The 25377-nt window shown below is 37.3% G+C and overlaps 1 protein-coding gene across 1 annotated transcript in view; it reads left to right on the forward strand.

The window, feature by feature from the left end:
• Positions 1-25377, forward strand: part of ASAP1 (ArfGAP with SH3 domain, ankyrin repeat and PH domain 1) — a 294522-nt gene that overhangs the window by 217163 nt on the left and 51982 nt on the right. The window contains exons 6-11 of the mRNA XM_063451064.1: positions 215-289; positions 610-659; positions 2256-2385; positions 5530-5615; positions 9922-9997; positions 12646-12732. Coding sequence (XP_063307134.1) covers positions 215-289; positions 610-659; positions 2256-2385; positions 5530-5615; positions 9922-9997; positions 12646-12732 — 504 coding nt within the window. The remainder of the gene's footprint in view (positions 1-214; positions 290-609; positions 660-2255; positions 2386-5529; positions 5616-9921; positions 9998-12645; positions 12733-25377) is intronic.

The raw sequence follows: 25377 nt of genomic DNA on the forward strand, positions 1-25377 counted from the left end.
TAAGGACCATACACATCATAGCGTATTGCAGTGGGTATGGAGCAACGAGGCAGCATTTTCTCATGAATTGTTCTTTAATAGAATGGGCAAGCTTTAAATTGAAAATCAGAAACCATGCAACATGATTTATTTTCTTAGAAGAGTACATTATATTTTACATTATCAAATATGTGGTTTACCAATTTATTTCTTTCTCCACTCCCCTCCAAAATAGCTCCAAGGACTAAGCCACAATGTTATCTTCACTTTGGATTCACTTTTGAAAGGTGACCTAAAGGGAGTAAAGGGGGTAAGTTGAAAGAATGTTATTATTTTTTTTTAACTTATATTAGAAGGTGGGGCATACATTGTCTGTTGATGGCTTGCAGTGTGTTGTTGAACCTTCTGTCAGTCATAATGTTAGGGGGTATTGTACATGAGCGATCATGCTGAATTGTAGTGAAATGAAATGCATATAGCAAAATATAGACAGAAAAAATGTATATAGTTTCTTTTTAACATTCTTAGGCTATTTGACTGAAATTTGCCATTTGATTTTCAACTTACTGTCACACACTGTTTAGTGAATAAAACCAGCAGCTTTTAATGTTCTATTCTTTTGTTCTTCAGGACCTCAAAAAGCCCTTTGACAAAGCCTGGAAGGACTATGAAACCAAGTTGTAAGCATTCTCTATTATCTGATTAATTACATACCATTAAGCAGTGAATGCTAAATCTTCAGTAAATGAGTGCTAACCTGTACGCATTAACCTTTGTGTCATATAATAGCAGACGTGTCTGTGTTTCACGTTGCTGTAGATTCTGGTCGTAACTGATCGAAAATTCAGCGTCCTCCCACCCATCTCTTATTTATATGGTTTTATCCTCCCCTCTCCCCTATGCATGTTTGGCCCATTAAATCTTTTCTTACTCCTGTTTCATGGGCAAGATGCAAACATTTGGACTATCTTACTTGAAAAATGTGAAAATGGAAGTGTATCTTTGAGTGCAATCATTTTTTGTAACCGCTGGCACCTCCAAGTAATTTAGACAGTTTGCTAGAAACCAAATAATCTATACCTATAACGTGGGAGATAAGATCTATATATATATATATATATATATATATATATATATATATATATATATATATATATATATATATATATATATATATATATATATATATATACGTATGTACAGGTCAACGATCAGTCTGGATGCATCCAAAGACTTCAGCTCATCCATGTATGCAGTATATGTAAATATTAAAGACTATAGTAGTGCAGACAATTTGGGCAGTACAAAAAAGTTTTAGGAGGCAACTGAGCACAAATGTTAGTCATAATATATATTGTATTGTGAAAATGTGCTTGAGTGCTAAACCAAGACAGGAGGGTAGTTAAAGGAACACAATAGCGTCAGGAACTCATACATGTATTCCTGACCCTATAGTGTTAAAAGCACTATCTAGCGCCCCCCCCCCCTTGCACCACACCTCCAATATAGTAAAATATTACCTTTATTCTAGTCAGCTTGTGCAGGCTCTGCCTACTTTACTGACATCAGCAGAAGGGATTATCTCCGCCAATCACAATGCTATACCACAGGAAAGCATTAGATTAGCCGAGATTGTCAATTCTGATGATCTCAGCCAAGAAGGCAGGCTGGGTGGAGGCAAAATCCGCCCAGGCCATCCAGCATCTCCTTATAGGCCCATTCACTTAGGGCCGCTCGATGGGCCCTGGTGCTGGTGCACCAGATGTACCGGTGATAGTTCCGCGCTGACCTAGACCATATCCTTGCAATGCACTGGATGCAACTCTGGGACTGAATTCTGTTCACCATTAGCGTACCATTAAAAAACGGGGGGAGTTAGCACAACATTATATGTTTTATCGAATTACATTTAAGTTTCATGTAAAAGTTATCTTTGAACATAGCATTCAAGTAGCTGGCGTGGATCTGTTTGAGCAAGGCTTTATTCACCTCTTGTCTCTGTACATTTATGTATGTCAAGCACGTGTACGTCAGATATCCCCATTCAATCACTGTACAATGCTGCGGAATATGGTGGCACTATATCAGTGCTGGAAATTATAATAATCTGTTGAATAGTCAAGAGTGATATGATTTGTAAAACCTCGGATGCTGGCCATGGTTGGATAATCCTGTTTGCTTCTTCTGGTGAAATGACGGAATGTGTCTAGTTGCTGGTGAAAGAATTGGATGCTGTATGCATAGTGTCATTCATTCTTCTTCCTTCCACGTTTTAGTACAAAAATTGAAAAAGAAAAGCGAGAGCACGCCAAGCAACATGGGATGATCCGGACCGAGATAACTGGAGCAGAGATAGCAGAAGAGATGGAGAAAGAGCGGCGATTGTTCCAGTTACAGATGTGTGAAGTCAGTGGTTGTGATAATCCCGTGCTGTGTTTTAAATGTTTGTGAATAGCAATAGAACTTTAATGTTCCAGCCCAGGAATTTGAAACATGCGACAGTCTGAGATCACATATCACTTGTAAGAACTCAAACATATGCAGGATATCCTACAAACGTTTGATTCATTTAATAAAGTAGCAATGAAGTGTATAAATTTGCCTGAAACCGTGCTGTTTATGAGATAAATTAAACTTATAGATAGCTGGTGACCATGCGAATAAGAGGTGACGAGCCCTGCTTAAATGTCTGTACGGTATGGAAAGCACAGACCGAGTGGCGGATAAAGCATCTAGATCTAGAAACTTGTGTCTCCGTTGCCACCTGTGTGATTTACCCCTCTGACCCATTTCTAGTCAGCCCTGCTTGTGTATTTTAGGGGCCCTGTTAGAAGCTGAGGTAAGGCTGATGAGAGAGTTCTAATGTCCCATCTGCAATATCTCTAGTGTGTGTTTAGTAAAGTTAGTAGGAGTGAACTTGTAGGCTGTGCCTTTGTATGCCTACATTGTGCCCAGTCTGTAATTTAAGCAATGATATTGGAAGGTGCACAATTGTTACATTAGGGAAGTCAGGTGGACGTAATATACAGGGAGTGCAGAATTATTAGGCAAGTTGTATTTTTGAGGATTAATTTTATTATTGAACAACAACCATGTTCTCAATGAACCCAAAAAACTCATTAATATCAAAGCTGAATATTTTTGGAAGTAGTTTTTAGTTTGTTTTTAGTTTTAGCTATTTTAGGGGGATATCTGTGTGTGCAGGTGACTATTACTGTGCATAATTAATAGGCAACTTAACAAAAAACAAATATATACCCATTTCAATTATTTATTTTTACCAGTGAAACCAATATAACATCTCAACATTCACAAATATACATTTCTGACATTCAAAAACCTAACAAAAACAAATCAGTGACCAATATAGCCACCTTTCTTTGCAAGGACACTCAAAAGCCTGCCATCCATGGATTCTGTCAGTGTTTTGATCTGTTCACCATCAACATTGCGTGCAGCAGCAACCACAGCCTCCCAGACACTGTTCAGAGAGGTGTACTGTTTTCCCTCCTTGTAAATCTCACATTTGATGATGGACCACAGGTTCTCAATGGGGTTCAGATCAGGTGAACAAGGAGGGCCATGTCATTAGATTTTCTTCTTTTATACCCTTTCTTGCCAGCCACGCTGTGGAGTACTTGGACGCGTGTGATGGAGCATTGTCCTGCATGAAAATCATGTTTTTCTTGAAGGATGCAGACTTCTTCCTGTACCACTGCTTGAAGAAGGTGTCTTCCAGAAACTGGCAGTAGGACTGGGAGTTGAGCTTGACTCCATCCTCAACCCGAAAAGGCCCCACAAGCTCATCTTTGATGATACCAGCCCAAACCAGTACTCCACCTCCACCTTGCTGGCGTCTGAGTCGGACTGGAGCTCTCTGCCCTTTACCAATCCATCCATCTGGCCCATCAAGACTCACTCTCATTTCATCAGTCCATAAAACCTTAGAAAAATCAGTCATGAGATATTTCTTGGCCCAGTCTTGACGTTTCAGCTTGTGTGTCTTGTTCAGTGGTGTTCGTCTTTCAGCCTTTCTTACCTTGGCCATGTCTCTGAGTATTGCACACCTTGTGCTTTTGGGCACTCCAGTGATGTTGTAGCTCTGAAATATGGCCAAACAAGTGGCATCTTGGCAGCTGCACGCTTGACTTTTCTCAGTTCATGGGCAGTTATTTTGCGCCTTGGTTTTTCCACACGCTTCTTGCGACCCTGTTGACTATTTTGAATGAAACGCTTGATTGTTCGATGATCACGCTTCAGAAGCTTTGCAATTTTAAGAGTGCTGCATCCCTCTGCAAGATATCTCACTATTTTTGACTTTTCTGAGCCTGTCAAGTCCTTCTTTTGACCCATTTTGCCAAAGGAAAGGAAGTTGCCTAATAATTATGCACACCTGATATAGGGTGTTGATGTCATTAGACCACACCCCTTCTCATTACAGAGATGCACATCACCTAATATGCTTAATTGGTAGTAGGCTTTCGAGCCTATACAGCTTGGAGTAAGACAACATGCATAAAGAGGATGATGTGGTCAAAATACTCATTTGCCTAATAATTCTGCACTCCCTGTACAGAGACAAAGTAGTCCTTACCTTGTATCTGTATCTCTCTTGACTGGGTTGGAATTTCAGTAAAAGTCATAAAGACTTTTTAAAGCTGTACTGTTGCTCAGAGTGCCCGTTTAAGGTAGGGTACTTGGTGTTGGTCTTGATATAACAATATGACATACATTATAACGTGACTCAATACATGCATTATAAAATATATTCTAAAAGCTCAATACATACTTTATAAAAAATATGTATTAAAATAACCTATTACGTACATTATAAAATACACTGTAACATAACCCAATACACACATTATAAAATATACCATAGCACAATGCATCCTTAATAAAATACACCAGCATAATGCAATATATATGTTATAAAATACACTGTAACATAATAGATGCTTTGTAAAATAACATAAAAATACAGTCCTAACAAAACACAATGCATACATAATCCAATGTGTGCATCATACGATACATTATAACATTACACAATACATTTTCCTAACCAGCCCATCCTTTACAATCGTTTAGAACAGGCCCTTTAGATGTTGCTGAACTACAACTCCCTTGATTATATGGATGAAATAGGCTGAGAATCATGGGGGTTGTAGTTCAGTAACATCTGGAGGGCCGGAGTTGGGGGAAGCCTGGTTTAGAAGGTATACTGTGCCTCCTTAGTTTACTGACTTTTACTGATACTTGCTTTAACTGTTTTAAAGTATGTTGCTTTTTCTACAATCTAATAATGGGATTTTTTTTAAATGAGTTAAATGAGATTGTGTATCTCTGATAGCAGGGCTTTTACAGCATCCCATTGTACCTACAGCTCAATGTACTTTGCTCTGGCTCCTTGTCTATCATTAGATCAGTAACGAGGTGGATAATTATTCAATTAGCCAACCGACTTCTAACACAAAGACAAAGCTTGAAACCACACGTACAGTACTTCATTACGAACACGGCTTCTGTCTTTTCTTCTTCTTTTGGCAGTATCTTATTAAAGTTAATGAAATCAAGACGAAGAAAGGCGTGGACCTCCTCCAGAATCTGATAAAGTATTACCATGCTCAGTGCAAGTAAGTTTTTATTTTCTTCTTATGGTTGCTGCTATGTCTGCCAAACATAAATGCGATCACCAAGTATTTATGTATCGTGCCATTTAAAGAGATATTATATTACCACTACAGCTTAATATACCTACAGTCTGAGCTGTGTAAACGCTGGCTCCATGACGCCATCTCTAGTGACGGTCGCTCGGATAACCTCTAGAGGGGCGTCCTGGTTTTGATCTTGCAAAGATTGCAGGACAGACGTTAATCATCTTCACTCTCTGTATGGTGATGCAGAATGCTATCCTCTGTGGAGATGCTGATTGCCACAATGTGATGATTTGCTGCACATGTACACCATCTTCCCAATACTTTTCTATGGGGAAGCTTTAGATTGGCTGAGATTCTCAAGGCTGAAGATCTCAGCGGGTTAAGTGGGGCAGCTGAGGCGAGACCGGCGCGACGAAGGAGTAAGGTTAAGTCAAATTTGCATGATTGTGTTCCTGATGCTATAGAACTCCGTTAGGAAATCAGCAAACCAATGACACATCAGGGTCTGCAAATTGTAGATCAGACAAGCCTTGCTTTGCACAAATTGATGGACGCAGCGCTCTGCACATTCGCAGTGTGTGTTATTATTGGCACATGCCTGTTCTAACCCAGCTTACCATACCAACTTAGAGTGCCAGACAAGACCAATATCCACATTATTTTTGGATCTTAAATACAGTCTCTTCAAACTGTATTTTCCCATTTGGCTGCCTGAGACTCATGGGAATAGTAGTCAAAAACCCCTGCAGTGCCAAAGGTCAGTCATCATCTAAAGAAAGAAAGTATTTCTGAAGGAAAGACAATGTAACCTGGGTTCTGTTGTCGGCCCGTCTCTGGAATCTTTCATACACTTCTAAAATATGTTTCTTTGACAACCAGTTCAATATTATGCTAATTCCATCGTTTATATTTCTGAGACGTGTGGAAAGATTTCATACTGCTACTGCCATGCCAGCGGCACATTCCCACCCCATTCCACATATCCTTTCTGTAAAACATTATTAACTTGAGGTATCCTTATTGTTATTCAGTTTTAGATACAGCTTTTATCAGAACATGCACAGGAACCTTTTTATCAACAGGAACAGAGATGCAATATTTAGATGAGGATATAGTATGTGCAATCATTTTACAATGTATGTGTATATATCTAGCGATAATGGGTGTACTTGGCACTTTACAGGTTAGAAGGAGGTAAAGTGAGTGCACTAGTTATACAGTGTATGTCTATTTTGTTTAGCTTTAACGGGTGTGCTTGGCACTTAAGTTATATTACAGTAAGTACAGTGTGTGTATATATATATATAGTTCTTTCAGCCCTTCACAAGATACATTACGGTGGTTGAGGGAGGTGTAGTAGTCATGCAGCGTATGTATCCACTAGCAAATGTACTTAGCACTTTACAAGTTGCATTAAGGTAGAGGCCTATTCAATGCAATTGTTATACAATCTATATATATTTTATACAGTGTACCAAGCTTTTTACAACTGATACTGTTGTGGAGGTGGGCTACTGTAAATACACCTTCCATAAAATGTATGTTCTGTATAATATTTCTATATTATATATGGATTCTTACAGACTGGATTTCAAATTACTTTTCCGTCGGTAGATGTATTCTATAGGAGCCGATTATTTAGCAAAATGTGGCAAAGGTTCAAGCTTCAGACCGCGGCCCTTTGCCAAATCTATACAAACTTATAACGCACAATACGTCTATAACAGAGCATAACAATGTGCAAGATGATCTACTGAAGATTCTGCATTCCTGAAGGATCTTCCACACCCTGTTTTGTACACTTGCGCACGAGCAGAAGTAGGCACCGCTGCTCATTACATTCTCTTTCCCTCGGAGGGGGCCAATATGCTACCAGAACTCTGTACACATCTAATTGTAGAAATGCTGATCTATGTGTAGTTTATGTCAATGCGTTCATCTGTGAGAGAAAAGGCCCAATAAAAGCTAAATACTATTCATTTGGGGTGAAAAGCAAAAAATTATATTAGCTCAGCGTTTATTCTACCAGCCCCTGCCAAGCCAGCATAAATGTAAATACACATAGATGCTATAAGTGCAAACAACAAGATAATAAAGCAGTATCTCATCACTAATAATATATACAAGAAAAAACTAAGCAAAAACACAGCGTTATCATTGGCGTTATATTTCCTAATATTAAGGACATTTTAACTATGAACAAATCAAATAGTACTCAATATGGACCTGTGATAATATATAGATTATAGTCAAAGTGTAAAAGTAAAGTTAGTAAAAGGAGCAGCAACCATTGCTGTATGTAATTTGCCCCCCAAAAAAGTTAAGAACCAATACACTATAGCTGTTCTTGAAGTCAAATTCTATAGAAATCAGAAAAGGAAAGGCAAATTGTGTAACACAGAGCTCATAGTAAAAAAAAAAAAACTAAAGGCTCGGACTAGATCAAGAGACATGCCAACCATAGTCCTTATAAACTAATAATATATATATATGTGTGTGTGTGTGTGTGTGTGCGTGCGTGTGGCAAAAAAACGCATAACAAGATATTTTAAATGTCGCTGTGAAACAGACCACTTCTCCCATATTTCAGCAGGGATGATCTCGCTGTCCTAGCCATTATCTGTGAATGTGACTTTTAGCCTTTTCTTTGAGTTTTGTATTTTTATTGAGTGGAGGTGGGAAGGTTTATAGAACATCTGTGAATACAGCAGGCATTGCAGCACACGGTTTATTAACCTGGCAGGGTGGGTGATGAATACAAAAGACTTTCCATGTGCTTGTCTATCATTAAAACGAAAAGATTCCACTGGAATAGCTGCATCTTTGCCATAGGCTGTAAAATAACTGCTTGAGGAAGCAAATAGTGAGATTAGCATGCAGAGATTGCAAAAACTTCCATTGAACAATCTCCGTCAGCTTCACCAACGGTGGGTAAACACGACTGTCCACAAATAAATCTAGGTGAATACAGCTGCATGGAAATTTCTGTTACTCGGTTATAAAAGCACAGTTACCATCTGGGGACTTTGGCAATTTGGCATGGCCCACTCCATCGTTGGTCCAATCCAATGCTCTTCATAAAGCAGCATTGGAGCCTGGTATGCATGAGTGGTGAGCACCATGCGCACATCCAGGCTTTCTCCCTAGGCAGCATTGAATCAATGGGGGCTTCTACGTCATGTCACATAGTTTTACTTTGTCAATGCCGCAGAAGCCCCTCTAGACGTGGACTCCCTGCAATATAAACATTGTAGTCTTTTACATTGCAAGGTTAAAAGGACAGGACCACTGCACCAGAGCACTTCACCTCAATGAAGTGCAATGAATGCATCTACTAAATATATTGAAGAGCTAAAGTGGGCTCTTTGGCTCACAAATTATATACACTTGTACTACACAAGCAGAGCATTTAAAGGAAAATTGGCATAATTTTGTTTTATATTATGTCTGTGTGTGTATTATATTGTAATGAATACCCTGGCCTAAATACCATCATTATATCTCCAGGCTTTCCCTTATGCTATGGGGGTCTTTAAGTTCACTATAGTCAGAAGAAAAGGCTGTGCAGGTAGTTCACCGCTAGGGGGAGGTCATGAATCCTGACATGCCAGGCGTCTAGAAATGCATGTGGGATTGTTTTACATATTCAAATTATGCCCTATTTGGATCAAAATCAAAAGGACTTCATATCAGGATCAAAATAAGACTTGGCTTTCATTTGGCTTATGTTAAAACTATAAATGTTTCATCAGCAAAGATAGATATATATACACACTCGCTTATACAATGTATGATTCTCATTAGTTTTGCCTAAGTCAGGTATTTAATAATAATAAAAAATTTATTATAATTTCATTTTGAAGTTGGTGTTGAGTGAGTGCCCTAGATCCTTTATGGTATGTATTATATATACCAGGCAGGTTACCTTTTATTTTCTGTAATAACAATTGATTACGGTTTTCCTCCTGACCTACTTACAGTGCAGACGTGTTTAAAAATAGGTGGATCTTAAAAATGGATCCTCTCTTTTTTGTGACCTAAGCAACACGGCCTGGCATTTAAAGGGATACAAACAAGGGACTTGCTAGACTAGTTTTGTTTTTGTTCTTAGCATTGCAGTAATAAGGATATTGGATGCCACATCTGGGATTTCACATGTTTGTGTATTAGTCAGACGGATTCCATCTCCTCCCTCTCCAGTAAAAGCATGCAGATTGCTTACTGCTCCATAATATGCTGTATGAGAATGCTCAGTTTGGTTTATGACCGTTCTCCTTTGCAGTTTCTTCCAGGACGGCCTGAAAACGGCAGACAAACTCAAGCAGTACATTGAAAAATTGGCTGCGGATTTATACAACGTAAGTCATTCATTATGATCTGTTTAACCCCTTAAGGACCAAATTTCTGGAATAAAAGGGAATCATGACATGTCACACGTCATGTGTCCTTAAGGGGTTAAGAGTTATTCTTTTTTTTTTTTTTATATTAAACCTTTTGTACAAACCCAAAGATTCAAAGAGAGGGCATTGCCTGTAAGCTTGCAATCAAATGTCTAAGCTAGAAACTAAAAGGCTTTCTCCCCTTCCCTTTTGTTTGTGTTATGATTGGCATTTAAATAACATCAACATTTTCCGCAGCGCTTAACAATAGTATTAAGGGATTTCGATAAATGAGACAAGCTATTTTTAAATATGAGTGAAGAGGAGAACGGACCCACTAATTAAGTTGGGAGAATTACCAAGTTACCCTAGCAGTCCATAGGCTACTCTGAAGAGGTGCAGTTTTAGGGACTTCTTAAATATTGGAGACTAGAGAAAGGTCTGATGGTGGGAGGTAGGTAGTTCCAAACGAGTAGAGCAGTACGGGAGGTACGAGCAGCAAACAGGAGATGTTCACCAGAAGTGGCGGAGAAGAGCTGTACCTACAAATTAGTGACAAAATGTTGCAGGGGGGTAGAGTTGTTGAGAGACTTGTAGGTAAGAGGTAATATTTTGAATTGAATCCGATAGGGTACAGGAAGCCAATGTAAAGGTTGATAAGAGGGGTGATGTATGAATGGCATGACAGAAGAGGAAAAGTAAGCCTGGCAGCAGCATTCATTACAGCCTTAGGGAGGCAGTATTGTGTCCGTAGAGACCAATTACATAGTTAAAGGACCACTATAGCCACCCAGACCACTTCAGCTTAATGAAGTGGTCTGGGTGCCTGGTCCAGCTAGGTTTAACCCTTTTTTCTATAAACATAGCAGTTTCAGAGAAACTGCTATGTTTATAAATGGGTTAATCCAGCCTCTAGTGGCTGTCTCATTGGCAGCCGCATGAGGCACTTCACACTGTGATTTTCACAGTGAGAAGAAGCCAGCGTCTATAGGAAAGCATTGAGAATGCTTTCCTATGGACTGGCTGAATGCGCGCGCACGCGGCTCCTGCCGCACATGTGCTTTCGGTTCCTGCCGCACATGCGCATTCAGCCGGAGAGGAGGAGGAGAGCTCCCCGCCCGGCGCTGGAGAAAGAGGTAAGTTTAACCCCTTCCTCCCCCCAGAGCCCGGCGGGAGAGGGACCCTGAGAGTGGGGGCACCCTAAGGGCACTTTAGTGCCAGGAGAACGAGTATGTTTTCCTGGCACTATAGTGGTCCTTTAATATGAGAATTTACATGAGCATAAACCAGATCCTTAGTAGCATCTTGCATAAGAAAGTGGTGGACATGGGCAATATTTTAACATGGAATTGTCAGGATTTGGCAAAAGACTTGATATGACATGGAAAGGTGAGACCAATTAAAGATAACACCATTGCAACAAGCTTGTGCGTACCACTTGCAGGTAGAGCAGCAGAGGAGGATTATTATTATAAAGGGGAAAGATAAGATGCTTAGTTTCAGACAGTTTGAGCTTTAGAAAGCGGGAGGACATCCAATCAGAGACAGAAGAGAGGCAAGTGGACACTTGCTTGTACAATGAACTTCTGTTCAGGAAAATGGTTGATTCTATTTTTTAATTTCTACTGCAGTTCCGTTACATCCTGGCTCTGGGTATATTTTACTTTCCTTAGTTTTGTTTGATTTTTTTTTTTTTTTTTTAAAGAATGATTTGACAAACCTGTCACCAGAGTATGTTGGAAAATATTGAAAGCAAATACAAAATAGAAGTCAAAATATTGGTCTAAAAACAAAAATGGATTAAAAGATACAGCAGTTTTATTTGCTACGGAGTACGTAAGGCGTACATAAATAAGAAACCATGAGCTCAGGGTGCAGATAATGTCAAATTAAGACAGGTAGGCATATTAAAATGCTACCAAGTCAGCTGTGTGACCAATAATGGGTTTGTAACTGCACCAACTTCCTTCTCTGAACAGCTGGTGTGTAGAACGTTACTCACAGTCATGGGATCGGGTTTTTTTTTTCCCGATTTGGCTTTATGTGGAAAATAAAATAAGGATCAGAATTGAACCTCTCCTACTAGTTGTGTGTGCTATAAATGAGTGTTCTCTCTGCTGCAATTTTAATTAATATTGACCTCAATATAGAGAAGCGTATTTTAAAAGGCAAATGCGTTTCATTGTGGCTCGCTATTTAATTAACATTTTGTAAGATTTTTTTCCTCTAAACGAATTTAGCCAGACTAAAAAAAAAAATCAATAAAAGAAGAAAAAAAGAAATCCTCTCTTTACAGTAATGTATTTATATTCTGTGCTGCACATTGAGTTTGTTGAGCTAGATCGAAGTGACCCAGGGACTGATTGTCCTCCACTGATGGGGGAAAAGTCCAGAACTGGCGAGCGACTCAAATCGAATAATGCACAGAAATATATTTAATTGGTTTAAGAGAAATCATAGCTTCAAGGGTAAAGATACATTCTAATAGCTAGCTAAAATGTGTCTACTCATTTTTCTGTTGTTAAAAAGAATGCAAGCACTATTCTCGCGTTTGATCATTTCTTTGCTTAATAAAAAGTGAATGAATTGAAACTCAAGGTAACATACGCAATTCCTTTCCTCTCTAGATAAAGCAAACACAAGATGAAGAGAAAAAGCAACTTACTGCCCTGCGAGACCTGATTAAGTCCTCGCTCCAGCTTGATCAAAAAGAGGTAGGTGGGATTTTGGGCCTTCATAGGCATTAATTCGATGCATAGTTATCAGTCTTAAACAAACTCCTCATTAAGTTTATTGGTCTCAATCATAAACTAAGGCAGTTCAGTTCAGTTCAGTGTTAGTGTACATGGAGAGTTAAAGGTTTCTCTGGACTCACTACGGCGATGTATCTGTAGATTGTTTTTTAATTAATCCTGAACACTTGTATCCTAGGTCTGGAAAGAAGCTTGAAAATAAATTGAGGTTTTGTTTTGTTTTTATTTCTCTCTCAATCTGTACAATTTCTGGTTAGTTCTGTATCTGCAAACTACCTGAAACTTAAGATGTCCTTCGAAGTCGTCGTTGAAAGGTTAATTTCGAAATTCAAGATTTTAAGCTAATTGGACCATCTTTGGCCTATTGTGGGTACTCATTGCAGTCAACATGCATACACACACATGGAGAAATGGGACATGTGGCTAGCTTAAGAAAACGTAGGGTAATAAAGAGATTCCATAAGCATACAGTCCCGTACCATCCAGTAGATTAGTTACTTGATGCCGCTTAAGCAGTGCTGAGTTAATCGGATTCTCACTGGCACAAAGCTAGATTTAGTCATTTTTGTTCACTGAGTATACTCTTCCATTTTGGCCCTTGTTAACACAGTTGCAAAGCTCCGATATATTGTGTGTATTGTTTGTTTAGCAGAGTAATATGCTTAATTTCATTTTCAAATTAGTATGTAGCACTGTATTACAAAGCGCTTACTTAAAGGCGCACTATGACATTAAATAATGTATTTAAAGGACTTCTTTTTTAGTTTAAATTACAGAGAAAAAAATTGAGGGAAAAAAGCTTTAACTAGGACAGTATTCAATGGTGCCTGATTGTCACGATAAGGCTAGGCCGTCACACAAAAATGAGGTCACTCCTAGCTAAGGTAGAATATAGAAGTCGACAGAGGCATATTATCAGTCCTTAGCATTGACTAGGTTTATTGCTAGGAGAGAAAAAAAAATAACCTGAGTAACAAGCCAAAGATGTGTTTTTTTTTTTTGGTTTTTTTTTATATTTCCCCCAAATATATTCCCCATCACATAAATATCATTAACCCCTTAAGACCGCAGCCAAATGTAAAAGTTGTGATCCAAAAAAAACGTAAACAAAACCTGGCATTTGCGCTATATGTCTGTCCAACCGTAATTCACCTCTTTCATATTAAATGCACCCCCCCTTATTATATATCATTTTATTCAGGGGAAACAGGGCTTTCATTTCATATCAAATATTTAGGTATGGAACATAATTTAATATGAAAAAAATATAAAAAAATGGGAGAAAATAAGAATTTTTTAAATTGTTTTAGTTCTACGTGACATTTTAACTGTGAATGTCAAAATACTGTTTGCTTTTACTGCAATAAAATACACATATTTGTATTCAGCAATGTCTCACGTGTAAAACAGTACCCCCTATGTACAGGTTTTATGGTGTTTTGGGAAGTTACAGGGTCAAATATAGCGTGTTACATATTTCAGTTTTTTCGCATTGAAATTCGCCAGATTGGTTAGGTTGCCTTTGATACCATATGGTAGCCCAGGAATCAGAATTACCCCCATGATGGCATACCATTTGCAAAAGTAGACAACCCAAGGTATTGCAAATGGAGTATGTCCAGTCTTTTTTTAATAGCCACTTGGTCACAAACACTGGCCAAAGTTAGTGTTAATATTTGAAAATGCAAAAAACTAATTTGAACGCAAATTTTGTCCAGTGTTTGTGACTAAGTGGCTACTAAAAACTGAACATACCCTACTGTATTCGAAATACAGTTCCTTCTTCACATTAAACGCACAATACTAATTAAACCTGAGATATTATGTATTTTTAGCTGAGCCTCAGATTTACTTAAGAATTCGTACAATGGTATTACTAGATGCTGACCTATACAGGAATCTTAAAGACTAGTCTGGGAACAAGTAAAATAACTGGTCATCTAGTTTAATTTGTAGATAGAAAACACAAAGGAACCTATTTGTCATCAAAGACAAGATTTGAACGTCTGAAAATGATAGATTTGATATCCTGGTAAACGCTTGGGACTCAATGGAACCTTAGACCTGGACATCTGTCTTCACCCGTCAGAAAAACATGAGCAGGACGATATAATGTAAATAGTTTGCTAGTAAGCAATATTGTTTCACAGGAGTGTCGTCATTAAGAAAAAAGTAATTTAAATAGGCAAGAATAGTTTTGATTTTAAGTAATTTGATATATCTAATGCTAATGAAAGTGATCTTGTATATTTGGTGATTATAGAAGAACATGATTCTGTCTTTGCCCTCCTACGCAAACAAATGTTCATGTTATTTAAAAAAAAAATTGTGTCTTTTCTGGAAATTATTGCTGTTTTTGTTTCTGCTTTCTGTGTCACAGGGGCTGGAGATTTTGCTGCCCCTGACAGGAAGCACCACAGAGTTACGACAGATGCATAGACCTATATGTAGAATGCAGCCCCCTAGAATTTAATCCCTTCAGGACAGAGAGCTGATCGTTGAGTCTACAGGTCAAACCATCGATCACGGCAGAGTAGAGTTAGGTTGGTTGTGTTTTGTTCGACCTTCTGTTTACACAGGCACAACCGCATTCAAATAGTAATGCCAATTAAAAATTTTTCCACCTATCACACTCCTTAGCTTAATGAAGGAGGCCTCTAGGGGTCTCTGAAAGTAAATCTGACAAGTATTACCTCTATATGGTGACTTCTGTCAGAAACAGCATGTCCACCAGCTCTGAAAGTGGTCACTGCAAAGAGGAAACGGTAGCAGTAGTAAAATCAAAGTGCTCCTGAATAACGCTTGCCATTTATTGAAGAATGCGGAAAAATACCCATTGTTTTCTTATAAATGAAACGCAACATTGGCAAAAGTTTCTGCAGGGTTACTTCAAGGCTATGTGTGCAGATCAAATTGATCTTAAGTAATTCGGGAATTGTTTGACTTGTCGTGTAGAACGCGGTAGCTTACTTATGTCTGTGTCTTCCTTTGCTCCTTTCTTTGAGTGGCCAGTGCTGTACCATGCTGGTAGCCAGTGTAATTTTAAAGCTGTCCCTGGCAATCAGTGTTGTGCCACATTGGCTGCTCAGTGTGGTTGCCTGATAGATTCTTTAATGCGTTGAGATTCAGAACCTCTTTTGGAAATGGAGGGATTTTTTTTCAATTATTAAAAATAATGAAAATAACAATAAACCAAGCACTGACCACAAAATGGGGTACTAAACTACTTAACTGATATAGGGGTCTAAAAGGGCAAATATTTAATAGAATTTAATGTAAACGTTGAATATTAATATGATTAGTTATTGATTCTACAGTATGCCCTTGACTTTGACTGGACTGGCTCTGTCCCAAAGTTTAATTTTGGGTTCTGTGTTTAATATAAAGAAATATTTTCTTTAGCCCAATCTCATGTTTTAAGGTCTCAGTCTAACAGGCCTGTATTTGCCTGACCCATTAATTCAAAGATTTCATGAAAGATCTTGCTAATCTTGTTAATATTTACTCCTGCGAATAGACTCCTGGCAGCTATATGTGATTAAACCGTCAGTGTTTCAAGTTCATGTCAGCCTAAATGTATTGTATTTTCTGCGTCCCATATAGTCTCGACAAATTTCAATGCATGTGGTTTAGCTCTTATGGATAGTACTGAGGAGGGAGGAACCTAAATCAAGAACTGGCCCTTCAGTCACACATGTTACAAAGAATAATCTAAGTGTAACAAAATTGAGCTGTGACTTCGTTATGTCTTACAATATTTATAGATATCGCTGTATTTAGAGAACTTTTTTTTTTTTTTTTTAAACTAATTTGAGAGGTTAGTTTACTTTTTCTGGTTTGAGTTGCTCCTTGTTTTTTGTGCTGCATAAACTTTTAAGTAAAGTAAATTATTTATTTTTGTTTGTATATAGGCCACAAACCATATGCGTATCCCCCCTTTTCTGTCATTTTCACAAACTCTTTAAATATATTTACTAATTTAATTGAAAGCGCTTTTTGTGTGTGATTATTTATAAGGTTACAATGCAATATTGGTTGTAACACACATCTCCAAGTATAAAAGTAATCATTTAGATTGTCAGAAAGATAAAAACTGGCGAACTTGTTTAGAGCTTAGCTTTGTAATATGTACATTTACGGTTGCTTCCAATTGTCACTCTGCACCACCCCCCCACCTCCCCCTTTTTTTTGGTTGGGGTGCATTTAGTAGTGGGTAATGATTTTTACCCTTCTGATTCATTGATATCTGGATCTGTCCAGTGGCCTTGGTTAGGTTAATTTTTAATACAGTGCAATTTATGACTTTGGGTAATGCACTTAACACTCCAAATTATAGGAGCCAAATATAACACAATCGACTAGGAAAATGGACAGCTAAAACGTAATGTGAATCCATATTATTGCTTATTTAATGACGTTTTATTTAATCTGGTGGCAGTATAGTAGTTTTATGTTGCTGCAGACAGTCGCAGTGTAGCTTTTGTTAACATTGCAATTTTACAAAGTGTGTACTGTTCTTCATTGCTTTCACGCTGGGATAAATGCTATTGTTTTACTACCAAGAGATATACAAGATGAATCAATTTGGTAAAAACAGAATACGTTTTTTAAAAGAAAAATTTGAAATAAATTCATGTTAGAATTTCTCAGAGGTTAGGATTTGTTCAAACAAGCTGTGGTTTTTATTAACAATAATTCAAAATATGTATGGGATTTTTTTTCCTTCTTTAAATATGTAACTTGTTCCTTCTTGTAAACAAACAGCCTTGAAATTCCTTCCTAAATAGCATACATATACCATGTAAGAGAATATGAGGAGATATGATGACATTTACTTCTGATGGCCAAAAACAGGTTCATTTACTGCAGTTTGGTGAAGAATTAGCAAGACAATTCCACATTTTAGCGTTAATTTGCTGAGCTGGGGATTTTTTCCAACCCAGCATTTTCCCGTTTAGCGATTTTTAAAATGTCAACTTTTTTTCTTCTTCAATTCTCCACCATTCCTGGCTGCCTAACAGAATAGGTCTTTATGGACTGTGAACTGTTCTGTGAATGAATATGAACTAGTTTTGAAGTGCTAGTTCTTGAGGTTTATTTTTTAAAAACATTACATTGGCAACTACGTATCCAGGGATTTCTGGTAAAGTAGTCTACATTTTGCAAGTCTTTTGTTGACCATTAAATATTGCGTAAATCTCAAAACACATTATTGACATTATTGCAGATGGTTGTTTAGCTGTGATAAACTGAGATTTCAGTCTCTGATGGAGTTAGTTCAGTTTACGACATGACTTGGTGAGCAGTGAATTTGCCATTTTGGTATTGCTGGGTACTGGCCAGTTTAGCTGTTGGCATTGCTAGGTACTGGCCAGTTTAGCTGTTGGCATTGCTAGGTACTGGCCAGTTTAGCTGTTGGCATTGCTGGGTACTGGCCAGTTTAGCTGTTGGCATTGCTAGGTACTGGCCAGTTTAGCTGTTGTCATTGCCAGGTACTGGCCAGTTTAGCTGTTGGCATTGCTGGGTACTGGCCAGTTTAGCTGTTGGCATTGCTAGGTACTGGCCAGTTTAGCTGTTGGCATTGCTAGGTACTGGCCAGTTTAGCTGTTGGCATTGCCGGGTACTGGCCAGTTTAGCTGTTGGCATTGCCGGGTACTGGCCAGTTTAGCTGTTGGCATTGCTAGGTACTGGCCAGTTTAGCTGTTGGCATTGCCAGGTACTGGCCAGTTTAGCTGTTGGCATTGCCGGGTACTGGCCAGTTTAGCTGTTGGCATTGCCGGGTACTGGCCAATTTAGCTGTTGGCATTGCCAGGTACTGGCCAGTTTAGCTGTTGGCATTGCTAGGTACTGGCCAGTTTAGCTGTTGGCATTGCTAGGTACTGGCCAGTTTAGCTGTTGGCATTGCTAGGTACTGGCCAGTTTAGCTGTTGGCATTGCTAGGTACTGGCCAGTTTAGCTGTTGGCATTGCTAGGTACTGGCCAGTTTAGCTGTTGGCATTGCCGGGTACTGGCCAGTTTAGCTGTTGGCATTGCTAGGTACTGGCCAGTTTAGCTGTTGGCATTGCTAGGTACTGGCCAGTTTAGCTGTTGGCATTGCTGGGTACTGGCCAGTTTAGCTGTTGGCATTGCTGGGTACTGGCCAGTTTAGCTGTTGGCATTGCTGGGTACTGGCCAGTTTAGCTGTTGGCATTGCTGGGTACTGGCCAGTTTAGCTGTTGGCATTGCTGGGTACTGGCCAGTTTAGCTGTTGGCATTGCTGGGTACTGGCCAGTTTAGCTGTTGGCATTGCTGGGTACTGGCCAGTTTAGCTGTTGGCATTGCTGGGTACTGGCCAGTTTAGCTGTTGGCATTGCTGGGTACTGGCCAGTTTAGCTGTTGGCATTGCTGGGTACTGGCCAGTTTAGCTGTTGGCATTGCTGGGTACTGGCCAGTTTAGCTGTTGGCATTGCTGGGTACTGGCCAGTTTAGCTGTTGGCATTGCTGGGTACTGGCCAGTTTAGCTGTTGGCATTGCTGGGTACTGGCCAGTTTAGCTGTTGGCATTGCTGGGTACTGGCCAGTTTAGCTGTTGGCATTGCTAGGTACTGGCCAGTTTAGCTGTTGGCATTGCTGGGTACTGGCCAGTTTAGCTGTTGGCATTGCCTGGTACTGGCCAGTTTATTTTTTTTTTTTTTTTTTTTTTTTTTTACATCAGAACGGCTTCTGTCCCATGAGTTGGTATCGCTTAGGAATAGGGTAGGTGCCAATTCATCATATGTTATTGTATATACAAAAAGTTCTATTTAAGATTTCATCAAAATTCGTTTTATTATATTATTTTAATTTAACGTAAGACCGGCCATGGAGCATCAGCATCATGTCAATTGCCCTCTCGTAATCTATGTTAGCTAGTAAAGGATGCCTAGCTCCCCTGGTTATATCTTATCAGACTAAACAAACAAAACATACGTGGAAAATTGTTCATTCACACAGTGCACCAGGGGCATTAGGGAGCATATCGCGGAAATTTATAAGTTTAAGGACCAGTTTCTTTTAGTATATTCTATGTTATTGGTTAGTGGATATCTCAGTTGTCCAGGGTTCCCATATCTTAATGTGTTTGTTTGTCATATTAAGGTTTCTATATACCTGTTTCTCCATTAAACGTTGATATCCTATTTGGGATTCCACCTCTCTCCATGAGGGAATATTTACAGTTTTCCAATATCTGGCGATACAAATTTTAACCGCCATTAGAATATGAATTATTAGATATTTTATAGTTTTAATTTTAGTAGGAATATTCATATGTAGCAAGAATAGTTGTGGAGAAAGGTCCATTGTTATTTTGAGAATGGTATTGATTTTTGTGGATGTCACTTGCTTTAAAGAATCCAAAGCATTGCAATCCCACCATATTTGTCTAAACGTTCCGTCACATCTTAAGCATCTCCAACAGAGAGGTTCTGTGGGAGAGTGGAATCTTGCAACTCTCGCTGGAACCATATACCACCTATGGACCAATTTAATCTGTAATTCATACAAACTTATACTATGAATCGCTTTTCCAAGCAAATCGAATGACTCCCTCCATTGATCCAATGAAAACTCAGTTCCAATATCATTTTCCCATTTCAACATAGATTTCATTTTTCCCTTATTGTATCTACTATATAGAACCTTGTTTATTTTTGAGACCATATTATTCTTATGTTCTATACCAAGAACATTATCTATAAGTGAAATATTATGTACTGGTTTAGATTGTATAAAGTGTTTGATTCTAATATATGTAAAATGTTCGTTATCAAGTCCTTTTGTGTCAGTAAGAATTTGTTGAAACGATTTTATTTTAAGATCTGGTTTTAGAATATCAGCTAATTTTACAAGACCGTTGTCTTTCCATTTTTTAATGTTAATGTCCTCTATATATATTTGTATTATTTCAATTGGTGAATTTATAGTTAGATGTTCTGTAATCTGTAATTTCTTCTTCAAAGTTTGTAAATTAGAAAAAATATCCAGTATTATCTTATTTTGTATTTTTAATTTAGCGAATGTTGAAGAATCAATCCAATATAACATTTTAATATCAAATATATTACTCGAGATTTGCTCTTGGTCTATCCACAAGTTGTCCATATTATCGTTATTCCATTCTAGGATATGGGAGAACATAATTGCGTCATGTATTTGATACACATCTGGGAATGATATTCCACCGTCCTTAAATTTTGTAGTTATGTATTTGAGGGCTATTCTTGATTTTTTTTCCCCCATAGGTATTGTGAAAATATTTTTTGATATTCTTTTAATATGTCTTTTGGGACTTTCATAGGAATGGTTCTCATTATATATTCAAGTTTGGGTAGTAAATAATGTCTAACCGCATTAGATTTCCCTATCCATGATACGTATAGATTATTCCATTTAAGTAACGTATCTTTCATATCTTTGAGCAATGGGTAGTAATTAATTTTAATTATTTGGTTCCAGTCAAAGCTTATTTTAACTCCCAAATATTTTATGCTCTCACTCGACCAAATAAATGAAAATTTAGATTTTAGAGTTAGAAGTTGTTGTTCTGGTAAGTTGGTGTATATCACCTGTGTTTTATTTACATTGATTTTATAATTAGAGATAGATCTATATTTCTCAATTAATTCCATAAAATGATATAATGAATCCTCGCATTCAGTTAATTTTAGAATTATATCATCTGCATATAATAGAACCTTGACTTGTTTGCCGGCAAGATGAATCCCTTGAATTTTTTGGTCTAATCTAATAGCTGAGGCGAGTGGTTCTATAGTCAAAGCATATAGCAATGGGGCAAGTGGACATCCCTGGCGTGTACCATTATTTACATCAAACCATTCAGATGCAATACCCCTTCCCATAACCCTCGCCGTTGGGTTAGTATAAAGAGACCAGATCAAATCATATATGAAATCTTGAAACCCAAATGCTTTGAGGACCCTCGACAGGAACAACCAGTTTACCCTGTCGAAGGCCTTCTCTGCATCCACGGCCACAAACAACGATGGGATCCTATTATCATCTATTACCTGTATTAAATTTAAGAGTCTGCGTACATTATGAGCTCCTTTCCTACCCATGATAAATCCGGCTTGATCTGGATGGATTAAAGTCGGGACAATTTTTTTTATTCTATCAGCTATTATCCTTGAAAAGATCTTTATATCAATGTTTAATAACGAAATAGGTCTATAATTCGATACAAAATGTGGGTCTTTCTCTGGTTTTAGAATGGGAGTAATCATTGTTTGTAACATTTCGTTGGGGAATTTTTTCTGGTCTCTTACTTCATTATAAACTTTAAAGAGAAAAGAAGCAATAGGGGTAGAAAATGTTTTATAAAAGGAATCCGTTAGACCATCTGGTCCCGGAGCTTTCCCTTTACGGAGTGTTTTTATAGCATGGGTAATCTCTGTCATAGATATCGGAGATTCCAAATCTTTAATCTGTTCTATATTAATTTTTGGTAATTTACAGGTAGATAGGAAGGTATCTATCTCTTCAGGCGTTGAGGTAATCTTTGGGAGGTTATATAGTGACTTATAATATTGACCAAATACTTCCCCTATGTCAATTGGGGATAAATGATCTTTGTTGTTATATTTGATCTTTGTAATCCTTTGTTGTCTTTTTTTGAATTTTAGTTTATCAGAAAAAACTTTACTCGTTCTATTTTCTCCATGATACCACAGCTGTTTTAACCTTATAATTGCATTGTTCACTTTATTTGATAAACTAATTTTAATTTGGGTTTGTATTTGTTTAATTTTGTTTAATTTTAATATATTGAAATCTTTTTTATTAGTATTTTCTAATATGGCTAGTTCTATATAGAGATCCGTTAAATTTTTCCCCTGTTCTTTTTTCAATTTTGCTCCAATTTTTATAAAATTTCCCCTCATGAAACATTTATATGTACACCAAAGAGTAGTATTAGATACTTCTTTATTATCATTAAATCTTATAAATTCTTCTGCTTGGTCTTTCAAGTATTTTAGGCCAGATAGTGAGTCTAGAATTTCATCTTTCATCCTCCAAGGTGTAGTTACCTTGGTGTCATTTTTTTGTTTAATATTAGTTATTATCGGTGCATGATCTGACCAGGATATATTATCAATGTTAGAATTCTCAAACTTATGTAATCTGTACGAATTTGTTAGAAAAATGTCTATTCTAGAATAGGTTTTATGTACATGAGAAAAATACGAATAATCCCTGGTGTTAGGGTGATGAACCCTCCAGATATCATATAGATCGTGTTCTATCATGGCATTAGTAAATGATCTGGCATTATTAATTATTTTTCTTGTATAATGATTACTCTTATTAGTTAGTGTTCTATCCATTTTTACGTCTGGTGTAACATTCATATCCCCAGCTATTAATAAAGTTCCTTTTTTGATTTTTTCGATTTCCTTAAAAAGTGATTTTAAAAATTTACTAGAGTAGATATTTGGTGCGTATAGATTTACTAGTGTATATATTTCTTCATTTAACTTACAGATTAGGATCAGACTTCTACCTTGGTTATCTTTTTTTTCCATGATAAGTTCGAATTTAATATGTGCTGAAATCATTATTGCGACTCCTCTCTTCTTTTTAATATAGTCTGATGTAAAGATTATTGGGAATTTAGAGAATTTCCAGTAATTATTTTTCTGCTTCTGCCAATGTGTCTCCTGAACGAAACATAGGTCTATTTTATTTTTCCTAATTGTATCATATAAATATCCTCTGTTTTGGGGGGTGTTCAAACCCTGGGCATTAATAGATAACACCCTAACCATATTCGCAGATCTTTACTGATCCTTTGTAATCTATAGTAATAATTTTGGGAACTTCACTCCACTTCACTCTCCATATGCCCCTGGTGCACACATTCATACATACAAGTAATCCTATATCCCTTAAAGGAAAACAGGGTCTCCAGTTTGGAATAATCCCTGGATAATATTCCACTGGATTATACATTGTCTAGCTACTCCAAATTGAGCTCCTAGCTAGAGCACAGTTGCTGACGTGGTGTGTGGAAGGGGAGAGGAAAAAAAAAAGGGAGGGGGAAGCACGAGAGAGGAAAGGAAAAAAAAAAAAAAAAAAAAAAAAAAAGGATAATTCATACAAACACACACATACATGTATACAGATTCACACACTCACCCATATCTACATATATGTATATAGACATACACGGATATATATACACACTAATGAACCCTTCCCATCCAAATACCTTGATTTTTATAATTGTTTCTATATTGACTGCCCAGGCCTTCAGCTTCATTGTGATTTTAGTAATATATCTCTGATTATCACCATTCACCACCGTCAATATCCTATTGTAATATTAGTAGTGTTAATTATCTATAATTATCTATAATGTGTATTGTGTATTGTGTATATTGTGTATTAAATTTTGTTCCCTTAATCCATTTTATACGTGACCTCTGTTTCATTATCTTAAAAGAAAAAAAAAGAAAAAAAAGAAAAAATAAAGGAAAAAACTATATCTGTTATTTGATTCAGGTGTTGTGTATTTGGATTCTAAATTACCCCATTTCATTGAGGTGTCTACTGAGTCCAATTTTCTTTAAAGTTGCTCCCCCTTGATTGTTAATTTTGCCTAAAAATAGTTTAAATGTTATACGTGTCTTTCTATTATAAGTGCCAGAAAAAAAATTTTAGCGTGAAAAAACCCTAAATTAATCTCTATTAAACGCCTTCACACTCGCTATAGGTCACACTGTCACACAGTTGTTATAGGACGGTATAGAGAATTTAAGATTCTATGTATATGTTTGGTCGTTCATCATAGTCTACAGTTTCGTTTATAATCCTGCTAATGTTATTTTCTTCATTATGTCTATATTTCTATTATTTTATCATTTCTTTTTCAAGTAAACCATAATTCATTATTCGTTAAAAAAAAAAAAAAATTTCCCTCTCCTCTACTTAACCCCCATACACATCTCTTTTTCTATGTATTTTTGGCGGTGGCGTTCCGCTTAAAATAGTCCCAGTTTACCCAGATCCTCTAGTGGGTCAGAAATAATTATAGTTTTCCCTTTATGAGGGATAATTAGTTTTACAGGAAAACCCCATCTGTAATGAATATTATTTTTTCGTAGTTGCAGTGTTATATCTTGGAATTTTTTCCTAGTCATACGTGTGGCTGCTGATAGGTCAGGGTATATGGTGAGTCCTGAAAACTTTTCATCATGTGGTCTCTGGTATCTGATTTTCTGTAGAAACTTATCTTTTATGAGGCAGTTCATAAATCGGACAATAACGTCCCTAGGCTCAGAGGGGTTAATTCCCGTTGGTTTTGGTAACCTGTGCCATCTTTCAAAAGGATGTACTCCTTCGTGGTGATTATCAACAAATTGGTCCACAAATTCTTTTAGGTATTTTTCCAGATCATCGTGATTAATATTTTCTGGTATACCTTTTATACGGATATTATTCCTTCTTGATCTATCCTCTATTTCTGTGAGTTTCTGTTCGAGAGTTAGTATTTTAGATTTCATTAAGTTATTTTGTACCTGGAGCGTTTGGATTTCATCTTGCAATTTTATGAAACTTTGATTTTGGT

This window comes from Pelobates fuscus, chromosome 4 (assembly GCF_036172605.1).
Source record: "Pelobates fuscus isolate aPelFus1 chromosome 4, aPelFus1.pri, whole genome shotgun sequence".
Classification (NCBI taxonomy): Eukaryota; Metazoa; Chordata; class Amphibia; order Anura; family Pelobatidae; genus Pelobates; species Pelobates fuscus.